Source organism: Juglans regia, chromosome 7 (assembly GCF_001411555.2).
Source record: "Juglans regia cultivar Chandler chromosome 7, Walnut 2.0, whole genome shotgun sequence".
Lineage (NCBI taxonomy): Eukaryota > Viridiplantae > Streptophyta > Magnoliopsida > Fagales > Juglandaceae > Juglans > Juglans regia.
Window position 1 is genome coordinate 35,651,168 of NC_049907.1, and position 19,579 is coordinate 35,670,746.

The 19,579-nt window shown below is 35.8% G+C and overlaps 2 protein-coding genes across 2 annotated transcripts; one reads left to right on the forward strand and one right to left on the reverse strand.

The window, feature by feature from the left end:
* The first annotated feature begins 404 nt into the window (after positions 1-404).
* LOC108995089 (calcium-binding protein 39) lies at positions 405-5,719 on the forward strand. Its single transcript, XM_018970593.2, has 11 exons — positions 405-693; positions 1,074-1,238; positions 1,344-1,462; positions 1,848-1,922; positions 3,327-3,420; positions 3,530-3,589; positions 3,892-3,957; positions 4,046-4,144; positions 4,868-4,912; positions 5,129-5,231; positions 5,382-5,719. Exons 1-11 carry the CDS (start codon positions 571-573, stop codon positions 5,450-5,452), a joined length of 1,020 nt encoding a protein of 339 aa, XP_018826138.1. The 5' UTR covers positions 405-570; the 3' UTR covers positions 5,453-5,719.
* Positions 5,720-5,953: 234 nt separating this feature from the next.
* On the reverse strand, positions 5,954-8,619 carry LOC108995066 (BI1-like protein). Its single transcript, XM_018970567.2, has 4 exons — positions 8,259-8,619; positions 6,950-7,063; positions 6,686-6,843; positions 5,954-6,565 (listed from the first exon to the last, which is right to left on the reverse strand). Exons 1-4 carry the CDS (start codon positions 8,515-8,517, stop codon positions 6,359-6,361), a joined length of 738 nt encoding a protein of 245 aa, XP_018826112.1. The 5' UTR covers positions 8,518-8,619; the 3' UTR covers positions 5,954-6,358.
* Positions 8,620-19,579: the final 10,960 nt, after the last annotated feature.

A 19,579-nucleotide genomic window follows, 5' to 3' on the forward strand; every position in this document is an offset into this window, starting at 1 on the left:
AAATCTATTTGGTTAGTACAATGGTTTGTCAATTTATTTGAATTATGATTTCTAATTATAGTCATTTTATTTTTAAACTAGCGTGTATAAAATACTGTCTACGTCAATTTTGATTTTAAAAATTTAAATTTTAAAATTTATCTTACAAGTCAAATTATGTTATATAAGTATTTTATTAGTTGTATTTTGTATACCGACTTGAGAATAGATATTTTCTTATTAATATATTTTTAACGACCTTTTATTCAAATGTTTGATATACAAAAAACGACCTAAAATTATTTTAATAAATATGTATAAATAAGAATAGAAAAGATAAAGAGGAAAGAGTAGTAAAGTTAAAAAGAAAAAGAAAAAGAAAAAAAGATGAAAGAATAGTAGTATGATAAAAATTAAAATTAACCATTTGGTAACCAAAATACTGAAAAAGAAATAGAGCAGGAAGGCTGTCAAAGCCCTGCATGAACAGGCGATCTACAGCATGCTCTAGCTCCGTCGATTCGTCCACAGAAGTAGCAAATCCAAAACACATACGCACTGAGAAATTCGAGAAGCCGATCGGAATCGATCATGTCTTTCTCCTTCTTCAAGCCGTCGCGGCCTAGATCCCCACAGGAGGTCGCCAAAGCCATCAAGGACAGCCTCACGGCCCTCGACACCAAAACCGTCGTCGAAGTTAAAGCCCTCGAAAAGGTCTCCCTCTCTATCTCTCACCCAAAATTGCCATTATTACATTCCATAATAATTCGTGCTCCTAATGCCAATTATGCGATTTATTCAACACATATCGGCAAAATACCGCTATGGTGATGGAATTTACTTTCCTTTCGGGGTTGTTGTTTGGATCAGTTTGTACGAAAAAGGCATTTTTTGTCTCTATCTGCTGCGTAAACGATACATAAAAGGCGAAAAAATTGGTTTATATTCCTATAAAGCAAATATTGTCTAACGAGGAAGATTGAATTGTTCACAATGCACACCTGTTGCTTCTTGCATATTGACTTGCATACGAGTCGAGTCCCAGTAATTTTTTTTTTTTGGGATTATGATGCTTGTTTTATTTTGCATTCAAGGCACTGGAAGAAGTCGAAAAGAATTTCGGAATTATGAGGTGTATGCTTTGCGGAGAAGGGGATACCGAACCCAACGCGGATCAGGTTACACAGTTGGTGCAAGAAATATGTAAGGAGGACATTATTGCTCTTTTGGTTCACAAGTTAATGATACTAGGATGGGAAGTAAGTGTTTTCTTCTTCCTCTTCTTCTTTTCCCCACTGTAATATTAAACATTTTGACATGTGGCTTCACTGATTTCTCACGTTGATGTAGTGTTTTCAACACAGGCAAGAAAGGATTTAGTTTACTGCTGGTCCGTACTGTTGAAACAGAAGGTTGGCTCCGCGTATTGTTGCGTGGAATACATTGAAAACCATATGGAGCTACTAGACTTTATTGTCGTGTGGTAAGGTTATTCAATCCTTTTCCTGAATTTTTTATTGATCTTTTTATTTGTCATATTAATTTTCTGTGCTTCATGCACATTGGATATACATACATTGCCAATAAAGAGAAAAAGCAAATTGAGTTTCCACTATTTCATTGAGTGGCCGTGGTAATTTCATAATTTCTAAGTCCGTCTGACTATAGTCAACTAGAATAATGTTATTTAGAAAACCTTGTTGCTAATTCTTGCGTTGTCTACTTACCACTACATGTATATTCCTTCAATTTACTTACCATCCAGTGCACTTACCATGTGGTGCTGTGTACCTACCTTTCAGTGCTGTATTATTACTGATATTAAGTGGATATTTTTGTATATAACATGTTATTATAATTTCTACCAGTTATGATAACAAGGAAATTGCTTTGACTTGTGGAAATATGTTGAGGGAATGCATCAAATTCTCAACACTTGCAAAGTAAGGCATTCAAACTTTTCTTATATGTTTCCATTACCATCATTACATTATGATCACCACCATCACCGTCATTATGTTTGATGCTTTATTTTGATTATGGTCTTTTGAGGCATATATATTGGGAGATTTGTGAGATGATGAGGCTCAATTCCTAGTGCATGTGTAAAAATGCTAGCTATAAAAAGCTTGAACTTTGTTTTGATGATGATAAGTTTTGTTAACGACTCTCGTTAGGATTTATGATCTGTACATCATTGTTTAGATAGGCTAAAATCTACTCGCATACAATTTGTCTTGTGGAATTATTGAATACTTTTTTTTTTTTTTTATGTTTGGGAACCTCTCCAAGGCAGGGCCCTTCGGACCCACCCCTGCAGAGTAAACCCCGGTCCCATGCACCGCACTCTCGGAATTTTCCTTACACGGAACTGGTTAAATCGTTGGCTTTTCACCAGGGGTGTGGCCCTAAATGATTGTTTGCACCCATGAGGTGTTGAACCTTGGACCTTGAAGGGAATGATACCCAAGACCAAGGCCTTCACCACAATACTTTAACTGCAATTTTTATATCAAATGTGAGCGTGTTGTCATCACAAAACTTTGCTTAGATTTAACTATGACAAAGCCTGAGCCTTTTGCCTAAAATTTAAAGATTACCCTAAACTTGGGAGTGTAGTTTACGTACTTCTTAACATAGTTAACAGGTACCAGAAATGGAAAGTGATAAGCTTTTTCCCACCACTTCTTATTGAGGACCGATGTTTTCTGAATCCATTTTATGATATCTACCATAAATTTTCAACCTTTCCCTTCTTGTAGAGCCTTTAGCTCACCAGGTATATTTAAGTCTTTGTTATATGTGTTCAAGCTTTTATAGACAAATACAACTTTCATCACCTTTCTCAGTGGCCTTTTCAAATTCAATGAATATTAAACATATGGATCCTGGACCTGCAAAATGTAATGGGTTTAGTTTTCTAGAGGAGCATTCAAGTATATGGTAGTTTGACCACTAACCTTTATATTCAAGCGGTACCTTCTCTTTTATAAGGAGGAGGTCTAGCATTGAACCCATTATTTCTGAGACTTATAAGGTTCAAGATTCTTCTATTTTATTTTTGAGAAGAATGAAAAAAAAAAAAAAAGATTTGGTTGTTCCAGTATGTAGTGGAATGAGCAAAGTGGCATAGCTTCAGAAGTTGAGGATTTCTCATTCGTGTTAAAATTTTGTTATGCAGTTATTTGAAATTTTGAAAGTTAATTGTGTTGTAATGGCTTTGTTAAGTAAAAAGGGGTTTTGTGGTCGTTGCTTTTGTTGGGTAATGTTGGTTTTGAGGCTGTCTTAATTTGTGCAAGTGAGTTTCATTTTTGTTTACACATTTACATTTGGTATTGATTTTTCAGATACATATTGGAGTCTGCAAGCTTCGAGCTGTTCTTCAAATTTGTGGAGTTGCCTAATTTTGATGTTGCTTCTGATGCATTTTCTACCTTTAAGGTCAGATTATGAATGTTTAAGTTTGTATATTCTTTTGTGTTTACCCATTGAATGTCTTAGTCCTGTTCTTTGCTAGTCCATTATATTTCCCTAAAGAAAGTTTTTGCAGGATCTGCTTACTAAACATGGAACCGTGGTCTGTGAATATTTGACTGCTCATTATGATGAGGTTTGCTTGCTCCAAATCTTTCTTCCTCATTATGAACAAATCTAGGCAGTGGCATATATTGCTTGGAACTCCTAATGTGTTCTTTTAATAAGTATTTTATCCCTAGGCTATCTGCTTGACCATGAAGCTTTTTGGAGGATAATCTAAATTTTCTTAATTCATTGTTTTGGAGACAATCAAGTGCATCTACCCTGATATTGTGCACCTGCATGGCGTAGGCAGTGAACATAGCTTTGTTCAAAACTTATTCTCGCATATTTACATTTATTATTCGGCTTATCTATAGGAGATTCTCTTTGCAGTTCTTTGATTCATACGAGAAACTCTTGACATCCACTAATTATGTGACAAGGAGGCAATCTTTGAAGGTAGTTCTCATCATAGTTTTCCAGTTGTGTTCTCTGCTATTCTCTTGACCCATAGATGTGTTAAGAATAGACTGCTCATGAATTTTAGCTTCTCTCGGATTTTCTTTTGGAGCCTCCAAATTCCAATATAATGAAGCGCTACATTTTAGAAGTTCGGCACTTGAAAGTAATGATGACATTACTAAAGGTATAGTACTTTTATCACATCCTTTGTCCTCTGTTTCTTTTGGTATTATTTGTTTAAATGCCCATTCATGACCAATGGGCAATGCTGTAAATTCTTGTACGGATGCTTCAGAGTTCAGTTGCTGAGAATAGAATTTCAGTTTTATGCAAATAAACAGTATTCACATCATTTTCATGTTCTTTTGCCTCTTTTGCTCAGCTTGCCTTGTCTCATATTTCTAGTTTACATGCATACAGTTTAATTGCTGTTGCTGTTTATACTGATATTCATATCGACATCAAGACATGCACTTTCTGCTGTTTATGGCAAGATATGAGATCTTATCAATTATCCAATTCCATCCTTAAATTTGTCCTCACGATACAAATTAAAGTATCAACTACCTTAGCGTGGATGGGTTGTAGGTGCTCAGTAAAATTTCTGTTTTATAGGAAACTAAATTAATAGCTTTATCTTGAATATGAACTTTAGATGTATCACATCCACCGAAACCTTTCAAGCATTGTTTTTCCCCTTTATTTGCCCAGTCTGATTACATTGTCCTATTCTGCCTCCTGGGTTGATTCGAACTTTGAGTTGATAGGGTTAAATCTTTGTAAATTGACAGGAAGCCCAATCTATAATAAAATAGCTTTCCAAGTTCTGTATCCTGAAAATTACTGAAAAATACATGTATGTAACTGTTTCTTCTCATTGCTTTGAATTTTTTAATTGTCTGAACAGGATTCAAGCAAAAATATCCAGATATCTGCTTTCCACATTTTCAAGGTGCTTAAATTTGTTTCCTTTCTTGTATTGTATCTGTAGTTGCTAATTTGCTGCTGCTTTTCTTTCACGTTCTTTCTGGTGCACTTAGAAAGTATCACTGGTGTCCTGTAAATGTCCACTTCTTTGACAACATATATATTTGGCCATTTGTTCAGAATTAGGTTATTCTACTTTGCGTTACCATCCATGCTTCTCATTTATTTGTTTGTTTTCTAGGTTTTTGTTGCTAATCCTAACAAGCCAGGGGAAATAAAGGTTATTCTAGCAAAAAACCACAAGAAACTGCTGGAATTGCTTCACAATCTTTCTGCTGGCAAAGGTTATTATATCATTTTAGCAGTGTATCTTCTAGACAGCAGCAGCACATTGACTACTTAAAAAGGGGGCTCGAAATGGTCTTTTAAAATAGTCTGCATGAAACCTTCCTTTTCTGTTGTGGCTGCCACCGCTAACTTATCAATCTTTGCAGGTGCCGAAGATGAGCAATTTGAAGAGGAAAAGGAACTGATCATTAAGGAAATTGGCAGAGTATCTCGCTAGCCAGTTCTTGAATGCTAGTTCATGTCTCCTAGTTTGTCGCTTTTCCTTCTGGTCTGATAATCCTATTCTTGAGGCGTAATGTCCATTCTTGTGTATTAATGGATCTTACAAACACTGTTTGATTTTGACCAAGAAGTAAGTAGATAGATACCTACAAACTAATGGAAGAACAGAATATGTGAGAGCTCTGTATGTTCATCTTGTTGATTCAAAATGCATTACTTTCTTAATATAGTCTGCTAGAAAAGCCCATGTTGGGGATTCACAGTGATCGATTTTTAACTGGAAATATATTGCTATGGCATTTAATGCATGCCCTTCACCCACCCCCGATTCTTTCATGCTTATCTCGTCTGAAAGCTCGTGCCCATATGAACTTGCCTCGTTGACGGGGCATTCTACAGCCACAGCCATCGACTATCAAAATATGAGGGTTTGGGAGGGGAAGCTTTCGAGTCTAGAATGTGCCAGGAAGTGCTGGCAGAGATGGACACTAATCAATCAATCATCAAAGACAAACACTTTATTTTATGGATAAAGCTGACTTTTTGCATGGCAATAACAGATGGCACTTGAAAAAGGGTAGCCAAAACCCGATCTCATAGGGCATGCCGTTCTACAATGTAGTGGCTTTCTTCTTGAGCCAATTAAAACAAGCAAAATAAACAAGCGTAGTATGGCAACCAGAGTGGAAAACAATCCACATAAGATATATTTACCATACATGATCAAAGCAAATGAAATACTACAGTCAGCACGTTATACATCTCACTCAGTAGTTAAATAGTCTTGGGAAGCATATGTTATCCACAACTATATCTTCAGTCTTGGATGATGATATGTAAACCACCAATAGAGTGATCAGCCAAGCCCCAGGCCGGCAAAGTATACGTCTACCCGACACAACTAATTGTTGGCCTGTCTCAGCATCCGTAAAATGGAAAGGAACAGGTTCAGGATGTCGAGATAAAGATTAACGGAGGCCCAAATGTACTCGTCATAAGTGTAGCGCTTGATTAGGTTGTCAGTGTCATAAACGATGTAGCCCGAGAAAATTATGGCACCAATTGCACCATAAATTGCAACAGATACCGAGCCAAGCGGGAAGAACATCTACATGACAAAACGAGATCCACCAAGTCAGATCGATACCGCACATGGAAGTGCATGTGAATATGTTTCAGGTTTAACTAATTAAGAACATGCCCAGGTAAATGAAAGCAGGCATCTGACCTGGATAAAACCAGTAAGGATAAGGACAAAGAGGCTGGTGAATAAGATTGGTCCAAGATAGCTGAAGTCCTTGCCCTTCTTAGATGCCCAGAAGGTGTAACCAGTTAAGGAGGAAACGACAGCTGAGGTTAAAATTAATGCTTCAAGCACAAGTTTTCCTGCAGGCACCCAATGTAAGAGGATAGTCAGATCACCACCCTAAGAACCTGTATTTCATCCTAGAATCTCTACAGGCAATTTAAAGGGGGAAAGAAATATACTGACCATCCGTATTCGCACAGCTTACACCTACTGTGAGGCTCAGCGACATGGTGAAGAGTCCAAGGAAGATAAAGTTCAGGGGATGCTTTTGTTGATACATATACAGGGGCCACAACACTGCAAATACTTGGATTGGTTAAAAATATGAAGGTAGCATAGCAATAACAAAACAAGACACAAGAAGGATCCAACCAAGTCCTCCAGAAGTGAAATTGACTAAGGGTAGCACAGCTGATATAAATTTGTTTACCGATAAAAAAAAAGTATCTGTAGAGCTCACTCAAAATTATACATAAAACTTCAACTGTACATATATAGGTTTGAATTATCCCCGGTGAGAATTCTATTAGCAAGAAAGCTCCAATTATCACACTTCTCATCGGTGGGGTATAATTTTTTTTTTTTTTTTATAAGTAAGAAAGAATTTTATTCATCGAATGAAATAGGTAAAGCCCCTGCATACAGGAATCATACAAAAGAAAACACCTAATTACATTCTATAAAGAAGAAAACGAAAACAGGAAATCATGAACAGAATCTCCATTAAGCATTATAGCTGAAAACCATTGACATAAATAAAACACAAAGAATTTCCAGATTTCATCCATAGTTCGCTCCTTGTTATTAAAACATCTCTCATTCCTTTCCCACCAAATACACCACATAAGACACAGAGGAACCATCTTCCACACAGCAGCCACTTGAGGATAACTTTGAATTCCGGTCCAACACGCAAGCAGATCCACTACTTTCATAGGCATCACCCAAGCCAACCCAACTCTACTGAAATCCATATATTTTTGTTAAATCGGCATCAACCACAAAGAGGGTAGAAAAGGGTTTGGAATTTTTTTTTTTTTCAGTAGAAAAGGGTTTGGAAATCCTTTTAAACCCTTTTTTTTTTAATAAGTAGTTCTGTTAAACACTTATCTTGCCGGGTAGCAGAAGTCAACGGGATTCTCAAGTCCTAATCTAAGGCTTTTCCAATAAGCAAACATCGGATTGCAAGAAGTTTATATTGGGGATTGTCAAATGCCCATCAAACAGAGCCCAATCGCACACTCTTGCTGCAAGCCCTCTTTTCTAATAAGAAAACCATCTTTACATCTAATTTTGCAAGCAGTAGACAGAATCATAATACCAAAAATTTTAAATCTAACAGCAAAAACCAACCAACCAAAACAAAGTCAATTCATAAAATTCCCATATCACCGGAAAATACGTACTTACGCATAAGTAGGTGTGTGAACATGAATAAAGGGTGAGGAAAAAAGGAATCCAAAGCAAGGATCTGAGGAGTTAGGTTACGTACAGACGAGGGGAAGGAACATGAGGAAGAGCAACAACCCGGAATTGCCCCGGAGGAGATCGTTGACGGCAGGTGAGAGAACGGTGACGGAAGAGACGATGGTGGTGAGGACGAGCTGGGCAGCGAGAATACCGTAGACCTTGCGGATAAAACCCCATCGGAGCTGGTTCTCGCCGGGGCTAAGACCAGGGTATAGGGTCTCACCGGACTCTAGGTCTACCTCCTCACCACCCTTCGTGCTAACACCCGCGTATCCGTACATTCTCTCTCTCTCTCTCTCTCTTCTGTTTTCTTTTCTTAGTGGGAAAGGGAAATGGAGGTGGTGAGGGTCGTCGTTGCCCGTTTTGAGGATCACTTTTTTTCCAGGTATAATTTCAAGATTTTAATCATTTTAAATAAATAATTTTCCCCCGATTAATTTCCAGACATAATTTAAATTTTAAAAGAGAAAAATGTTAAATATATTTAAAAAAAATTTATAAAAAAATTTATTTCTCTATTAGTTATTCATATGTTAAAAATTAATTTTAAATTTTAAAAAAAATAAACAAAATAAATCTTATAAATATAAATATAAATAAAATTGTAAGTACATATAATATTACGTATAAAAATTTAAAAAATATTATTTTGATAACTTATATATTTAATTTAATTTTTTAATTTTTTTTACTTAATAATTAAGAAAATAATTATTAATATGTTGATATATTTTTATATTTTTTTAAAAATATTTTAAAATGATAAAAAAATATAAATAAAAAAATTAAATAAGAAATGAAAAGATGAATTTGTGGGAGGCAGCCTAGCGCTGCTCTAAAAATTTTAAAGAACAAAGCGTAAATTGTTTTCACTATTAGATCATGCCTATTCCATTTTATTATCTTTGGAATCTACACCCATAATCACATCCAACCAATGATTAAATCGATAAGTCTAAAAAATACATATATATAAATAAATATATAATAATGCCAAGAACATTCAACGTTAAGTGTAATGTAAAATCAAGGAGAATCGGTCTTAACGCGTTTACTAGGTGTTAATAATATTATTTTATTTAAAGTTTTATTTGGGGTTGGTGTGGTGGAAGTAATGAGTAAAAGTATGGTGGGAAGAGTAGAGGAAACGTTAAAAATCAACTGGGAAATGAATGTAACGTGGCAGCCAGCCAGCCAGCCATTTGGATGGATCATGGCAAATTTCTTAGCATTCTCGGAGTTGCAGAACCATCTTGGATTGTTTGTTTTCTTCTTTCAATTTAAGGTAAGGCCAACCACAGGATTTGGCGGCTTCTTCCTTTCAAAATCAAAACAAATGAAGAAGTAAGAACTAACGCCGGTTTGGATACACAATTTAGACGATATGAGAGGATATAATTTGGATTTTTTAAGATTTAATAAAAAAAAATATTAAAATCATAATTAGGTCTTTTCAATTGGAATTTTGACTGATTTTTTTTTATTTAATGATTAAGTAATTATTTTTTTATTGATGTTATTAAAAAAATAATATTTAAAAAGGAAAAAAATGCATAAAAAAAACTAAAAAAAAAAAAAAAAGAAATACATTGGGTGGGATCACAGTCAGGATCCTCCATGTATGGGTGTAGAAGCACTCTTTGATAAAGAGGTGGATCCCACAATGATTGTGTGATAGTTATAAATATATTAATAAAAAATAATATTTATGAGTAATTAAAAAATCTATCATAAATAAATTTAAATCCTAAAACATATTAGGAAGTTGTTGGCTGAAATTACTCTATAATTCTAAAAAACAAATTCTCTTTTTTAAAAGATATTATTCTTAAAGATATTATTATTCTAAAATATAATTTAAATCCCAAAATATATTGGGAAGTTATTGACCGAAGTTTATAATTTCTTTTTTTTTAAAAGATATTTTTATCTCTTTATTTTGCTATATATAAGAAAGTCATCATTTTTTATCTAATTATAAATTATAATAATTATGATTATTGTACAAAATAAGTATATGAATTATGTTGTAGATTTGTTTTAAAAAATTTATTAATTTCGAATTTTCTAATAAAATCCCAAAATGCACTTGTATTCAATACTCACAAAATTATCAATTTCTTTGTGAAAATATATTATTCTAATAATGACTTATTGATTGTTCTATTTTAATTACAAAGAAATTTTTTCTACTGTGGAATTATTTTTACTGTTCATGTCAAAAAATAATGAGATGAATTTGAAAACTTAGATATGAAACAGAGATATGAAATTAACCATTTGGATAGACAAAACTATCTCATCCATATAGACTAGAAGAAATTAACCATAGTTTCATCTCATCTGACAAACCAAACTGGGCCTCAAGCAACAATCTTGAAGTTAGAAACTAACACAGTCAGATAGTTTTCTAGAAAAATTAGCCTAATTTAAAAGCACTCCACATATGTTAAAACACAAGACATGTTAGGTTGGTTGTCAACATATGGTTGGCACATTAGTATCAGAAAACAACACACAAGATGAAACGTGAATACACATGCAAAGAAATGACCTGAAAAGATGAACAATTAAGAATGACACTCATACATGTACAACATTTTTTACAACCATATTTCAAAACGAAGGTATTTACATAAAGTGATGTTACTTTACAAAAATCCTTCGTTTAAAACATAATTGTATAAAAGGTTGTAAAAATGGTTGTATGTTTATCATTTTCCGTCCAGCTACTTTCTTTACCTCCATGTAAAAAAAGTTAAAAAAAGAAAAATGTATTCGATGAAGTTCAACCACAAAATTGTACTACGATTAAATGTAGATTATTAAGTAATGTAAACGTGATGAGCCCTTAGAATATTGGCATAAATAGGAATTAACACAAGGAAATTGATAATATTGGGAATAAGACCTTAGAAAAAGAGCAAATACGACATTTGTTTTAGCAAGACAGACCAAAACCTGGTATTTGTGTGTGCTAATTCTACTAATTAATGCATGTCCTACAAGCAAGATGATTCTTACAGAGAAGGAAGAAAATAACCTTGTGATTGGGCCCAATACACAGACACCAGCTGTCCTACAGCTGAAAGGATTTTGAATCTTTGATATATCGTAGTATACTGAAAATTTGAAATGTCTCCTTTCCATTTTTCACATCCTTTATTTCGAACGAGTCAACGACTCAAGGGAAATCCCAAGCAACATCTACGTATAGACTCCAAAAAGGATTAGTTATGGTTACAATTAGAATCCCTTGGAAGACTCAAGACTAACAGTTCTAGTTGAGATTGACCACGATAGCATTTTTAACGACTTGAGGAAGGCCCAAGTCATATCTAAGCCTATACTCTAAAATGAATAGTAAATGTTACATCTAGAGCTCATTGAAATCATTATAAAGAGCAAAAATTTCTTTTTTTCCAAATAATGTGGAATCTATTAACCACATTCCTATACTCACTCAGTACAAGGCATAATGATCTCCCTTCCTAGTTCTTCAACGTCTTCATCAAATCATTCTATCATAGGTGGCATGACACAAATCCCACACTTTTGATAGGAATTGGCTATAATATCATTTGTAACTATCTAAAGAAGGCTTAAGCTACATCTAACCCTAGACTTCAAAATAATTAGTTGATGTTACAATTGGAATCCCTTGAAATTATTATACAGAGCAAGAATTTTTCCCTTAAGAGCAATATGAAATCTCATTCACCACCTTCTTATACTCACTTAGTACAGGGTATCCCAATCACCCTTATCTTTTCAAGTAAGACAACTACATTCACATGGGCTTTTATTAGAAAAATATGTGCCTTGAGGCAGTGGAGATTTAATTAAGAACTGAGTTCTTGTGACTACTAAATTTAACTCAGTTGATTTGATTTAAGCCAAAAACTCAAACAATCACACCAACCATGCATGCTGCATTCTCAATCACATGCATTGTACAACTTATTCTTCCATTCTTTCTAACTTTTCTACCCTCCAAAACTTTCTTCCTCTAACAAACATACTGCTAAGATTGCTCATTTTATACAACAATCAGTTCACTAGCTTAGCAATGCAGAAAAGCCAACAAGTTGTTCTTTTTTTTTTGGTTCCATCCGCAAATTAAGTACCAATGATTAAAATCCCCCTAGAGAGAGAATTTATCCTACCTGAACTTTTTGAAAGAAAAAAAAAACAATGAAAAATGATATAGCACTTCCATACTTATTCATTTCAAGTAAAATAATGACATCTCCACAATAAGACAGAAAAATGAGATCATTAGAATTACCTCAAGTGAAAATCTCAGCACCAAAGGAACCTATACCTGCAATATCCTTCATGTGTTCAAGATTGTAAACCGCATAAGAAGTTTTCTAGAAATATCTCATGGAATCTTAACACATTATGGCAGACATAAGGAAAGGAAAACAATTTGTATCAAAGACTACAATGAGGCATCTAGAGAAGCTATAACATACATTAATGCCTCGTGTAACTGTTTGCAAAGGGCTAGAATATATAAAAGTAGCAATTTGATTTTCCTGATTAGAAACAAAGTATGAAACTGCATGATGTCATATACAATTTTTTTTCTTTTTTATAGGTAAACAGAACTTTATTAATCAAAGAATTAGGTAAAGCCCAATAAAAATAAGAAAACACTGTGTGCCCTAATTAAGAAAGTGCCAAAGAAATGAGAAAGTCATAAAGGTTAATGCCATTAAAATCAACAGCAATGGCCCAGGTACAAAGAGTAGTGTAAAATAAAGTTTTAAGTTCCTCTAATGATCTCTCTTTATCTTCAAACGTCCTCGCATTACGCTCCTACCACAAGCACCACATGATGCAAATAGGAATTATCTTCCAAACCGCTTTAATCTACTACATGCCTCCTATATTTGTCCAGTTGGCCAGCACTACCACTACAGTCTCTGGCATAACCCAAGCCAACTCGACTAGACCGATCACCACATTCCATGAAACCCTTACTGTCTCGCAATGTAAAAGAAAATGGTCCACTGACTCTCTCCTTCCCTACACATGCAACACCAATTTGCTATGGTAAGCCTCATTTTCCTCAAATTATCAATAGTGAGGATTTTTCCCAATGTTGTTGTCCACACGAAAAAAATAGTTTTGGGGGATGCCTTGTGTCTCCAAAGTCTTTTTCCAAGGAAAATAAGAGTTAGGCTATTGACCGAGAACCTATAAAAAGAGTGAACCGAAAAAGCACCTTTCCCAGCAGGTGACCACCACAATCCATCCTCTTGTTGATTGCTCGGTTTAACGGACTACAAGAGGCTGTAAAAATCTGCAAAAGTGCTCATCTCCCAATCTCGTGCTGCTCTACTAAAACTGATATCCCAATGGATCTGTCCACCCAAAAACCCCCATGACATCCGCCACTAGGGGTGTAAGCTTGAACTGGAAAAACGTTCTGAACCGGACCGGACCGGCCCGATTGGGCTGGTTTCCCAGTTTTCTAGTCCAGGTCCGGTTCATGCATTGCACAAACGGGCTGAACCCGATTCGGTTCTGGTTTCGTGGTTTTCGAGACCGGCCCAGTTAGAGGAAAAACTATATAAAAAATAATTATATATATATATAAGTTTTATACAAAAATATTATTATACAAAATATTTTATATATATAAGTTTTATATATAATATATAAAAAGAAAGAAAATCACTCAAATATTATTACTAAATTTTGATAAGTACACAAGACATTAGTAGTTATACTAATATAGATTATAGTTATAGTTTTACTAATATAATTATACTAAACTACTATAACTAATACTAAGATATAACTAATACTAATAGTCTAATATATACTATAGTTATACGTATACTAATATAGACTATAATTATACTTATACTAATATACTAATAAAGAAGAACCAAACCATTGAAGAAATTCAAGAAACCAATAGGAAACGACGCCGTTTCCTCTCCAAATGTCCAGAAACCAATAGGGAACGATGTCGTTTAGACTCCACGAAGGTGCAAAGAATGCCTGAATAAATTCAATAAACCTTAGAACCTGCCTTCCTCACCTCTTTGCCTCACTCTCTGCCTCGCCTCCTTGCCTCTCTGCCTCTCTCTCGTTGTTGAACGGTCAAACCTCACTGTCGAACCTCGCCGCCTCGCCTTTCTGCCTCTTTCTCATCTTTGAACGATCGAACCTGCCGAACTCGCTTTGACCCCCTCACAGACTTACGACCTCATCTCATGGTAATGTTTCTCCATTTGTTTTTCATTTCATTACTTGTTTTTTAAACTTGATATAAATCATTAGGATTTTGTGATTGTGTTATAGATCAAAGGTGTGTTTGATTTGGGCCTACTTGACTAATGATCACATAGATCAGAGGTGTGTTATGGCATGTAGATCAGAGGTTTGTGATTGTGTTATAATTATTAGGGTTTTGTGATTGTGAGTCTGTGATTGTGAAATTACCCGAAAGTGCAATGTTATTAAGGTATGTGGGGGACATGTACTTGACCTTACTGATGAATTATGGCATGTAGATCAGAGGTATGTTTGATTTGGGCCAACTTGACTAATGATCACATAGATCAAAGGTGTGTGCATGTAGATCAGAGGTTTGTTTTGGTTCAGTTCTTCTACCTCGATTAACATTCGCACTTTGATGGATGATGTTTGAGGAGTTTGAGAAATTTGATATAGTTATGTAAAAGCATTTACCTATTCTTTAACTGTGTCTAAAGTGTATATTATATTAGTAATTTGTTTTAATTGTTATGCTTATTATTTTTTTCCCCTTTTGTGTTGAGCTCATGGAAGACCTAGGGAGTTCTTCAAGACCTACTTCTTTGGTTGGAGATGATTTGGACTTTTAATTTGTTGAACTTTTAATTTGGACTTGTAATTTGTTGGACTTTTGGTATTTGGACTTGTAATTTTTTGAACATTTGGACTTGTAATTTAGACTTTTGGAATTTGGACTTGTAATTTGTTAGACTTTTAGACATTTTTCTTTTCAGTTCTTCTACAGGTACACGGGGGGAACCGGCTAACGTGATTATGCCACGTCAGCTGATATATTATTAAAAAAAAGAAAAAAAGAAAAGAGACGATAAACACAAAATGAGAGGGAAGTTCGGAAATGAAATTGCAAAAGTAGAGCAGAACTTGTGTGAAACTTTGAAAGCCACCGAATCCACCAAAATCCCATCGTTAGCGTCGTTCTATTTAGGCATCGTTGTGGGAAGGCACTGAAAGCCCATAGCATGCCATCTCGTATCTATTTTCACTTTTGAAAAATAAACACAACTAGTAATAAATCCCAATGGCAGCAGTGACACTAGATGAGGTCAAATAAACTGAGAAAGAGATCATTCTCCTCATATTATCCAGAAAAGAAAATTTTCATTTTGTTTTTTGGATTTTCAACCTCAAAATTATTGAAATTGAAAAAACCAAAAGATCCCAATGGTTTAAATTTCTCCAAGAATCTGCCATTTTCTAAGGAACTTGTTCAAAATATTTGTTGATTATCATAAAACAAAGACGAAGTTCTTCGTGGTGAAGAAGATGGGAAGCAGAGAAGTTGTCGCCGTGGTGGCAGCTCTTCGTGGGTGGGGATGCTCTTGGTCGTTGGCTCTATGACGAAGATGAAGGGCAGTCTATCAATTAAGAGCTGCAAATGAAATGCAGCGTTGGGAGTCTATCTGCTTCTACACGCTGTAAATGAAATGCAGCCATTTCTAGCATCCACGTGGAGGCCCATGTACATGGGGGGTACCCTCCCAAGTACAAATATAGTTTTTCTTTTCTTTTATTGCATATCTTTTTCTTCAGATTTTTTAAAAGCAATTTTTAGTAAACCAGATTTTTTTAGTAAAACAAATTGCTTTTTAGTAAATCAAATTTTTTTAACAGTATTAGTAATAGATTTTTTGAAGCAGTTTTTTTTATTAACAGATTTTAATGACAAACTAACATTTTAAAAAACTGAAAAATCGAACCGGACCAAATTGAAAATCGGTAAAACCGGAGACACCGGTTTAGAAGGGTACCGGTGCGTAATTGATTTTGAAAAATGTAAAACGGTACATACCGGTTTGATCATAAATTTTATCCAAAACGGGACTAAACCGGACCCATTACACCCATATCCGCCATTGCAACTTCTTTATCACTAGCAATTTGGAAATATGACAGGAAAGAAACTTGTAGGGGGATATCCCCACACCAAATATATTTTCAGAATTTAATCTTAGAGCCCTCCCCCAACTGGAATCGAGTGTGTCGAAGAAAACCCCCTAGCCTCTTCTAATGTATTTCCACAACCCCACTCCATATGCTCCTCTAACTTCTTTAGTACTCCTTCCCCCACAAATGCCTCCATATTTATTTTTAATCACCACCTTCCACAAGGCTTCTGGTTCTTTATTATATCTCCACAACCATTTTCCAAGTAACGCTCGATTAAAGGTCCTCTCATTTCTAATACCTAAACCACCATTAGAGATAGCACGACATACCATTTCCCACTTCACTAAATGGAAATTGAACTCCTCCCCCATGCCACCCTACAAGAAGTCACGTTGGAGCTTCTCAATTCGATATGCCACACTCGTGGATATACGAAAAAGTAATAAAAAAAATAAGTTGGGAAGTTAGAAAGTGTACTCTTGATCAAAGTGATCCTGTCGCCTTTCGATAAGTACATTATCTTCCATCCCGCTAATGTCTTCTCTATCTTCTCAATCATCGTCTCCCATATAGAGGACGCCCTTGCAACCACCCCCAATGGAAGTCCCAAGTACGTCAAAGGAAGAGAGGCTATCTTACATCCCAACGTGCTAGCCAGCTGCCGTATATTAGGAACATATCCAATTGGAACCATCTCTGATTTATTTAAATTTACTTTCAAACCGTAGACTGTTTCAAAACAAAGCAGCAAGGCCTTCAACACTTGAATATGATTTTGGTCTGGTTTACAAAAAACAAGCGTATCATCTACAAACAACAAGTGAGATATATTAATGATACCCCTATGCGAGCTACCAATCGAAAAGCCATCCACAAAGCCATTATTAAGCAAAGCCGATGTCATTCTGCTTAAACCCTTTATCACAAAGACAAACAACAGAGGCGACATTGGATCGCCTTGTCTTAAGTCTCGCGAACTATGAAAGAAACTAGCTGAGCTACCATTTATCAATACGGAAACTTTTACCGTTGATATGCACCAGCAAATCCAAGTCCGCCATCTCTTACCAAAACTGCACCTCCCAAGGAGGTAGAGAAAAAAATACCAATTAACGTGATCATACGTTTTCTCCATATCAAGCTTGCAAATGATTCTTGTTATACCAACCTTTAGCCTACTGTCTAGACATTCGTTAGCAGTAAGAAACCCATCTAGGATTTGCCTACCTTTAATAAAAGCATTTTTGGGTTTGGTGATGATCTTCCCTACTACCTCACTCAGCCGATTTGCAAGTACTTTGGATATGATCTTGTAAACTCCATTCACTAAGCTAATGGGTTGAAAATCCTTAACCTCATTAGCCCCCCACCTTCTTTGGAATCAACGCAATGAAAGTGGTATTTAAGCTTTTCTCAAATTCTCCAAACACAAATAGCTCCTGAAACACCTTCATAAGATCTTCCTTGACAACATCCCAACATTCTTGGAAGAAACCCATAGAGAATCCGTCAAGATCCGGAGCCTTGTCTTTTCCCATCTTCCTCACTACTTCAAAAACCTCATCCTCATAAAAAAATCATTTCCATCCGAGATACATCACTCGGTCCAATGGTATCAAAAGCAAGGTCATCAAGGGAGGGTCGTCATCCCATTGGCTCGGATAGTAGTTGCTCATAGAAACCAACTCCTGTGAGAGTTTGCAATACTATGAAAGAACTTTGTGCTTCTATCTCTTTCCCTTAACCACAAAGCTCTTGATTTTTGCCGCCAAGATGTCTCTTCTAATAATATAATTCTCTCTAGCTCCGTCCCCAACAACGCTTTTTGATCTGATTCTTTCTGAGTAAGAGGCCTAGCCTCTTGGAGTCTCTCTATTTCCTGGATCTCTTTCAACTTGCTTTTCTTGTTTTCCCCTATGTCTCCGAATGATTGCATGTTCCACAACTTTAAGTCTCATTTTAACTCTTTCAATTTCCCCGCAAGGACCAAACTAGGGGTTCCCTCAATTTGGTACGAAGACCACCACTGCCTTACCCTTTCTACAAAACCTTCAGATTTCAGCTACATGTTTTCATATTTGAAATACCGTTGTCCTCTACAGAGGCCACCACAATCAAGCATGATAAGCCATTGATCTGACCCAACACGATGCAAACACTTTTGCCAAACATCCAAGAAATGACTTTCTCATTCTGGCGATATTAAGAAGCGGTCCAACCGAGACCATGTCTGATTATTAGCCCATGTGGTTGTACCCCCAACTAGTGGCAGATCAACCAAGTTTAACTCAGAGATGCACTTAGAGAACTCAACCATTGCTGGCCACCCTTTTCTATTACCTGAGGACTCACTTGGAAATCTAGAAACATTGAAATCTCCCACAATGCACTATGGAAGTTCCCACCAACTATGAACTCCTGCTAATTCGTCCCACAAAGATGTGTTATTGTCTAAGTTTGGCTCATATACACCTGCAAATGCCCACAAAAAGTTATCCGACACAATCTTAAAAGAGCATGCAACTGAGTACATCCCTATGAAACCCTCCCTTTTTTCCACCACCCGTCTATCCCACATAACCACAACCCCTCCTGACGCCCCAATCAAGGCCAAATAAACCCAATCCACATAAGCACAACTCCATAAGCTTCTTACAATTTTCCTATTGATCAAATTCAACTTAGTCTCTTGTAGACATACAATGTCTACCTTCCACTCACGAAGCAAATTTCTAATCTGCATACGTTTATTGACCTCATTGAGCCCACAGACGTTCCACGACACAATTTTTGGTCTCATTGGGAAAAGGCCAGCCCCTTCCCTTTTGACTACTCCTGCTACCACTGCCCTCCGTATTCATTGACCACATCAAACTATTGAGCTCACGCTATTTTTTGGAGCCAGCTTTTCTTTGTTGTTTATGCCCTGCTTCAATGGCTGTAAGCAATACCATAAACTGTTCCTTGTAACCTTTGCTCTCCAGATCCACGCATTTTTTAATAGCTTTCACCGTATCAATAACCCAATCCGAGACCTCAAGAAGGCCAGGAAACATAAAGTTCAAATGCAAAGGATTTACCTCCCTATTGTCCATCTGAGTACCTTGGGTATCTTCCACCAAAATAATTCCATCCAGATGCTCACCCATGACCTGGACA

Bases quoted from the DNA above. Each gene is read 5' to 3' on its own strand.
- LOC108995089 (XM_018970593.2), top strand. From the start codon at position 571: ATGTCTTTCTCCTTCTTCAAGCCGTCGCGGCCTAGATCCCCACAGGAG. The intron at 1,463-1,847 runs GTAAGGTTATTC...AATTTCTACCAG, and splicing joins CTAGACTTTATTGTCGTGTG to TTATGATAACAAGGAAATTG. The intron at 4,913-5,128 runs GTGCTTAAATTT...TTTGTTTTCTAG, and splicing joins CTGCTTTCCACATTTTCAAG to GTTTTTGTTGCTAATCCTAA.
- LOC108995066 (XM_018970567.2), bottom strand. From the start codon at position 8,517: ATGTACGGATACGCGGGTGTTAGCACGAAGGGTGGTGAGGAGGTAGAC. The intron at 7,064-8,258 runs GTACGTAACCTA...AAGTATTTGCAG, and splicing joins CATGTTCCTTCCCCTCGTCT to TGTTGTGGCCCCTGTATATG. The intron at 6,844-6,949 runs GTCAGTATATTT...GGGTGCCTGCAG, and splicing joins AAGCTGTGCGAATACGGATG to GAAAACTTGTGCTTGAAGCA.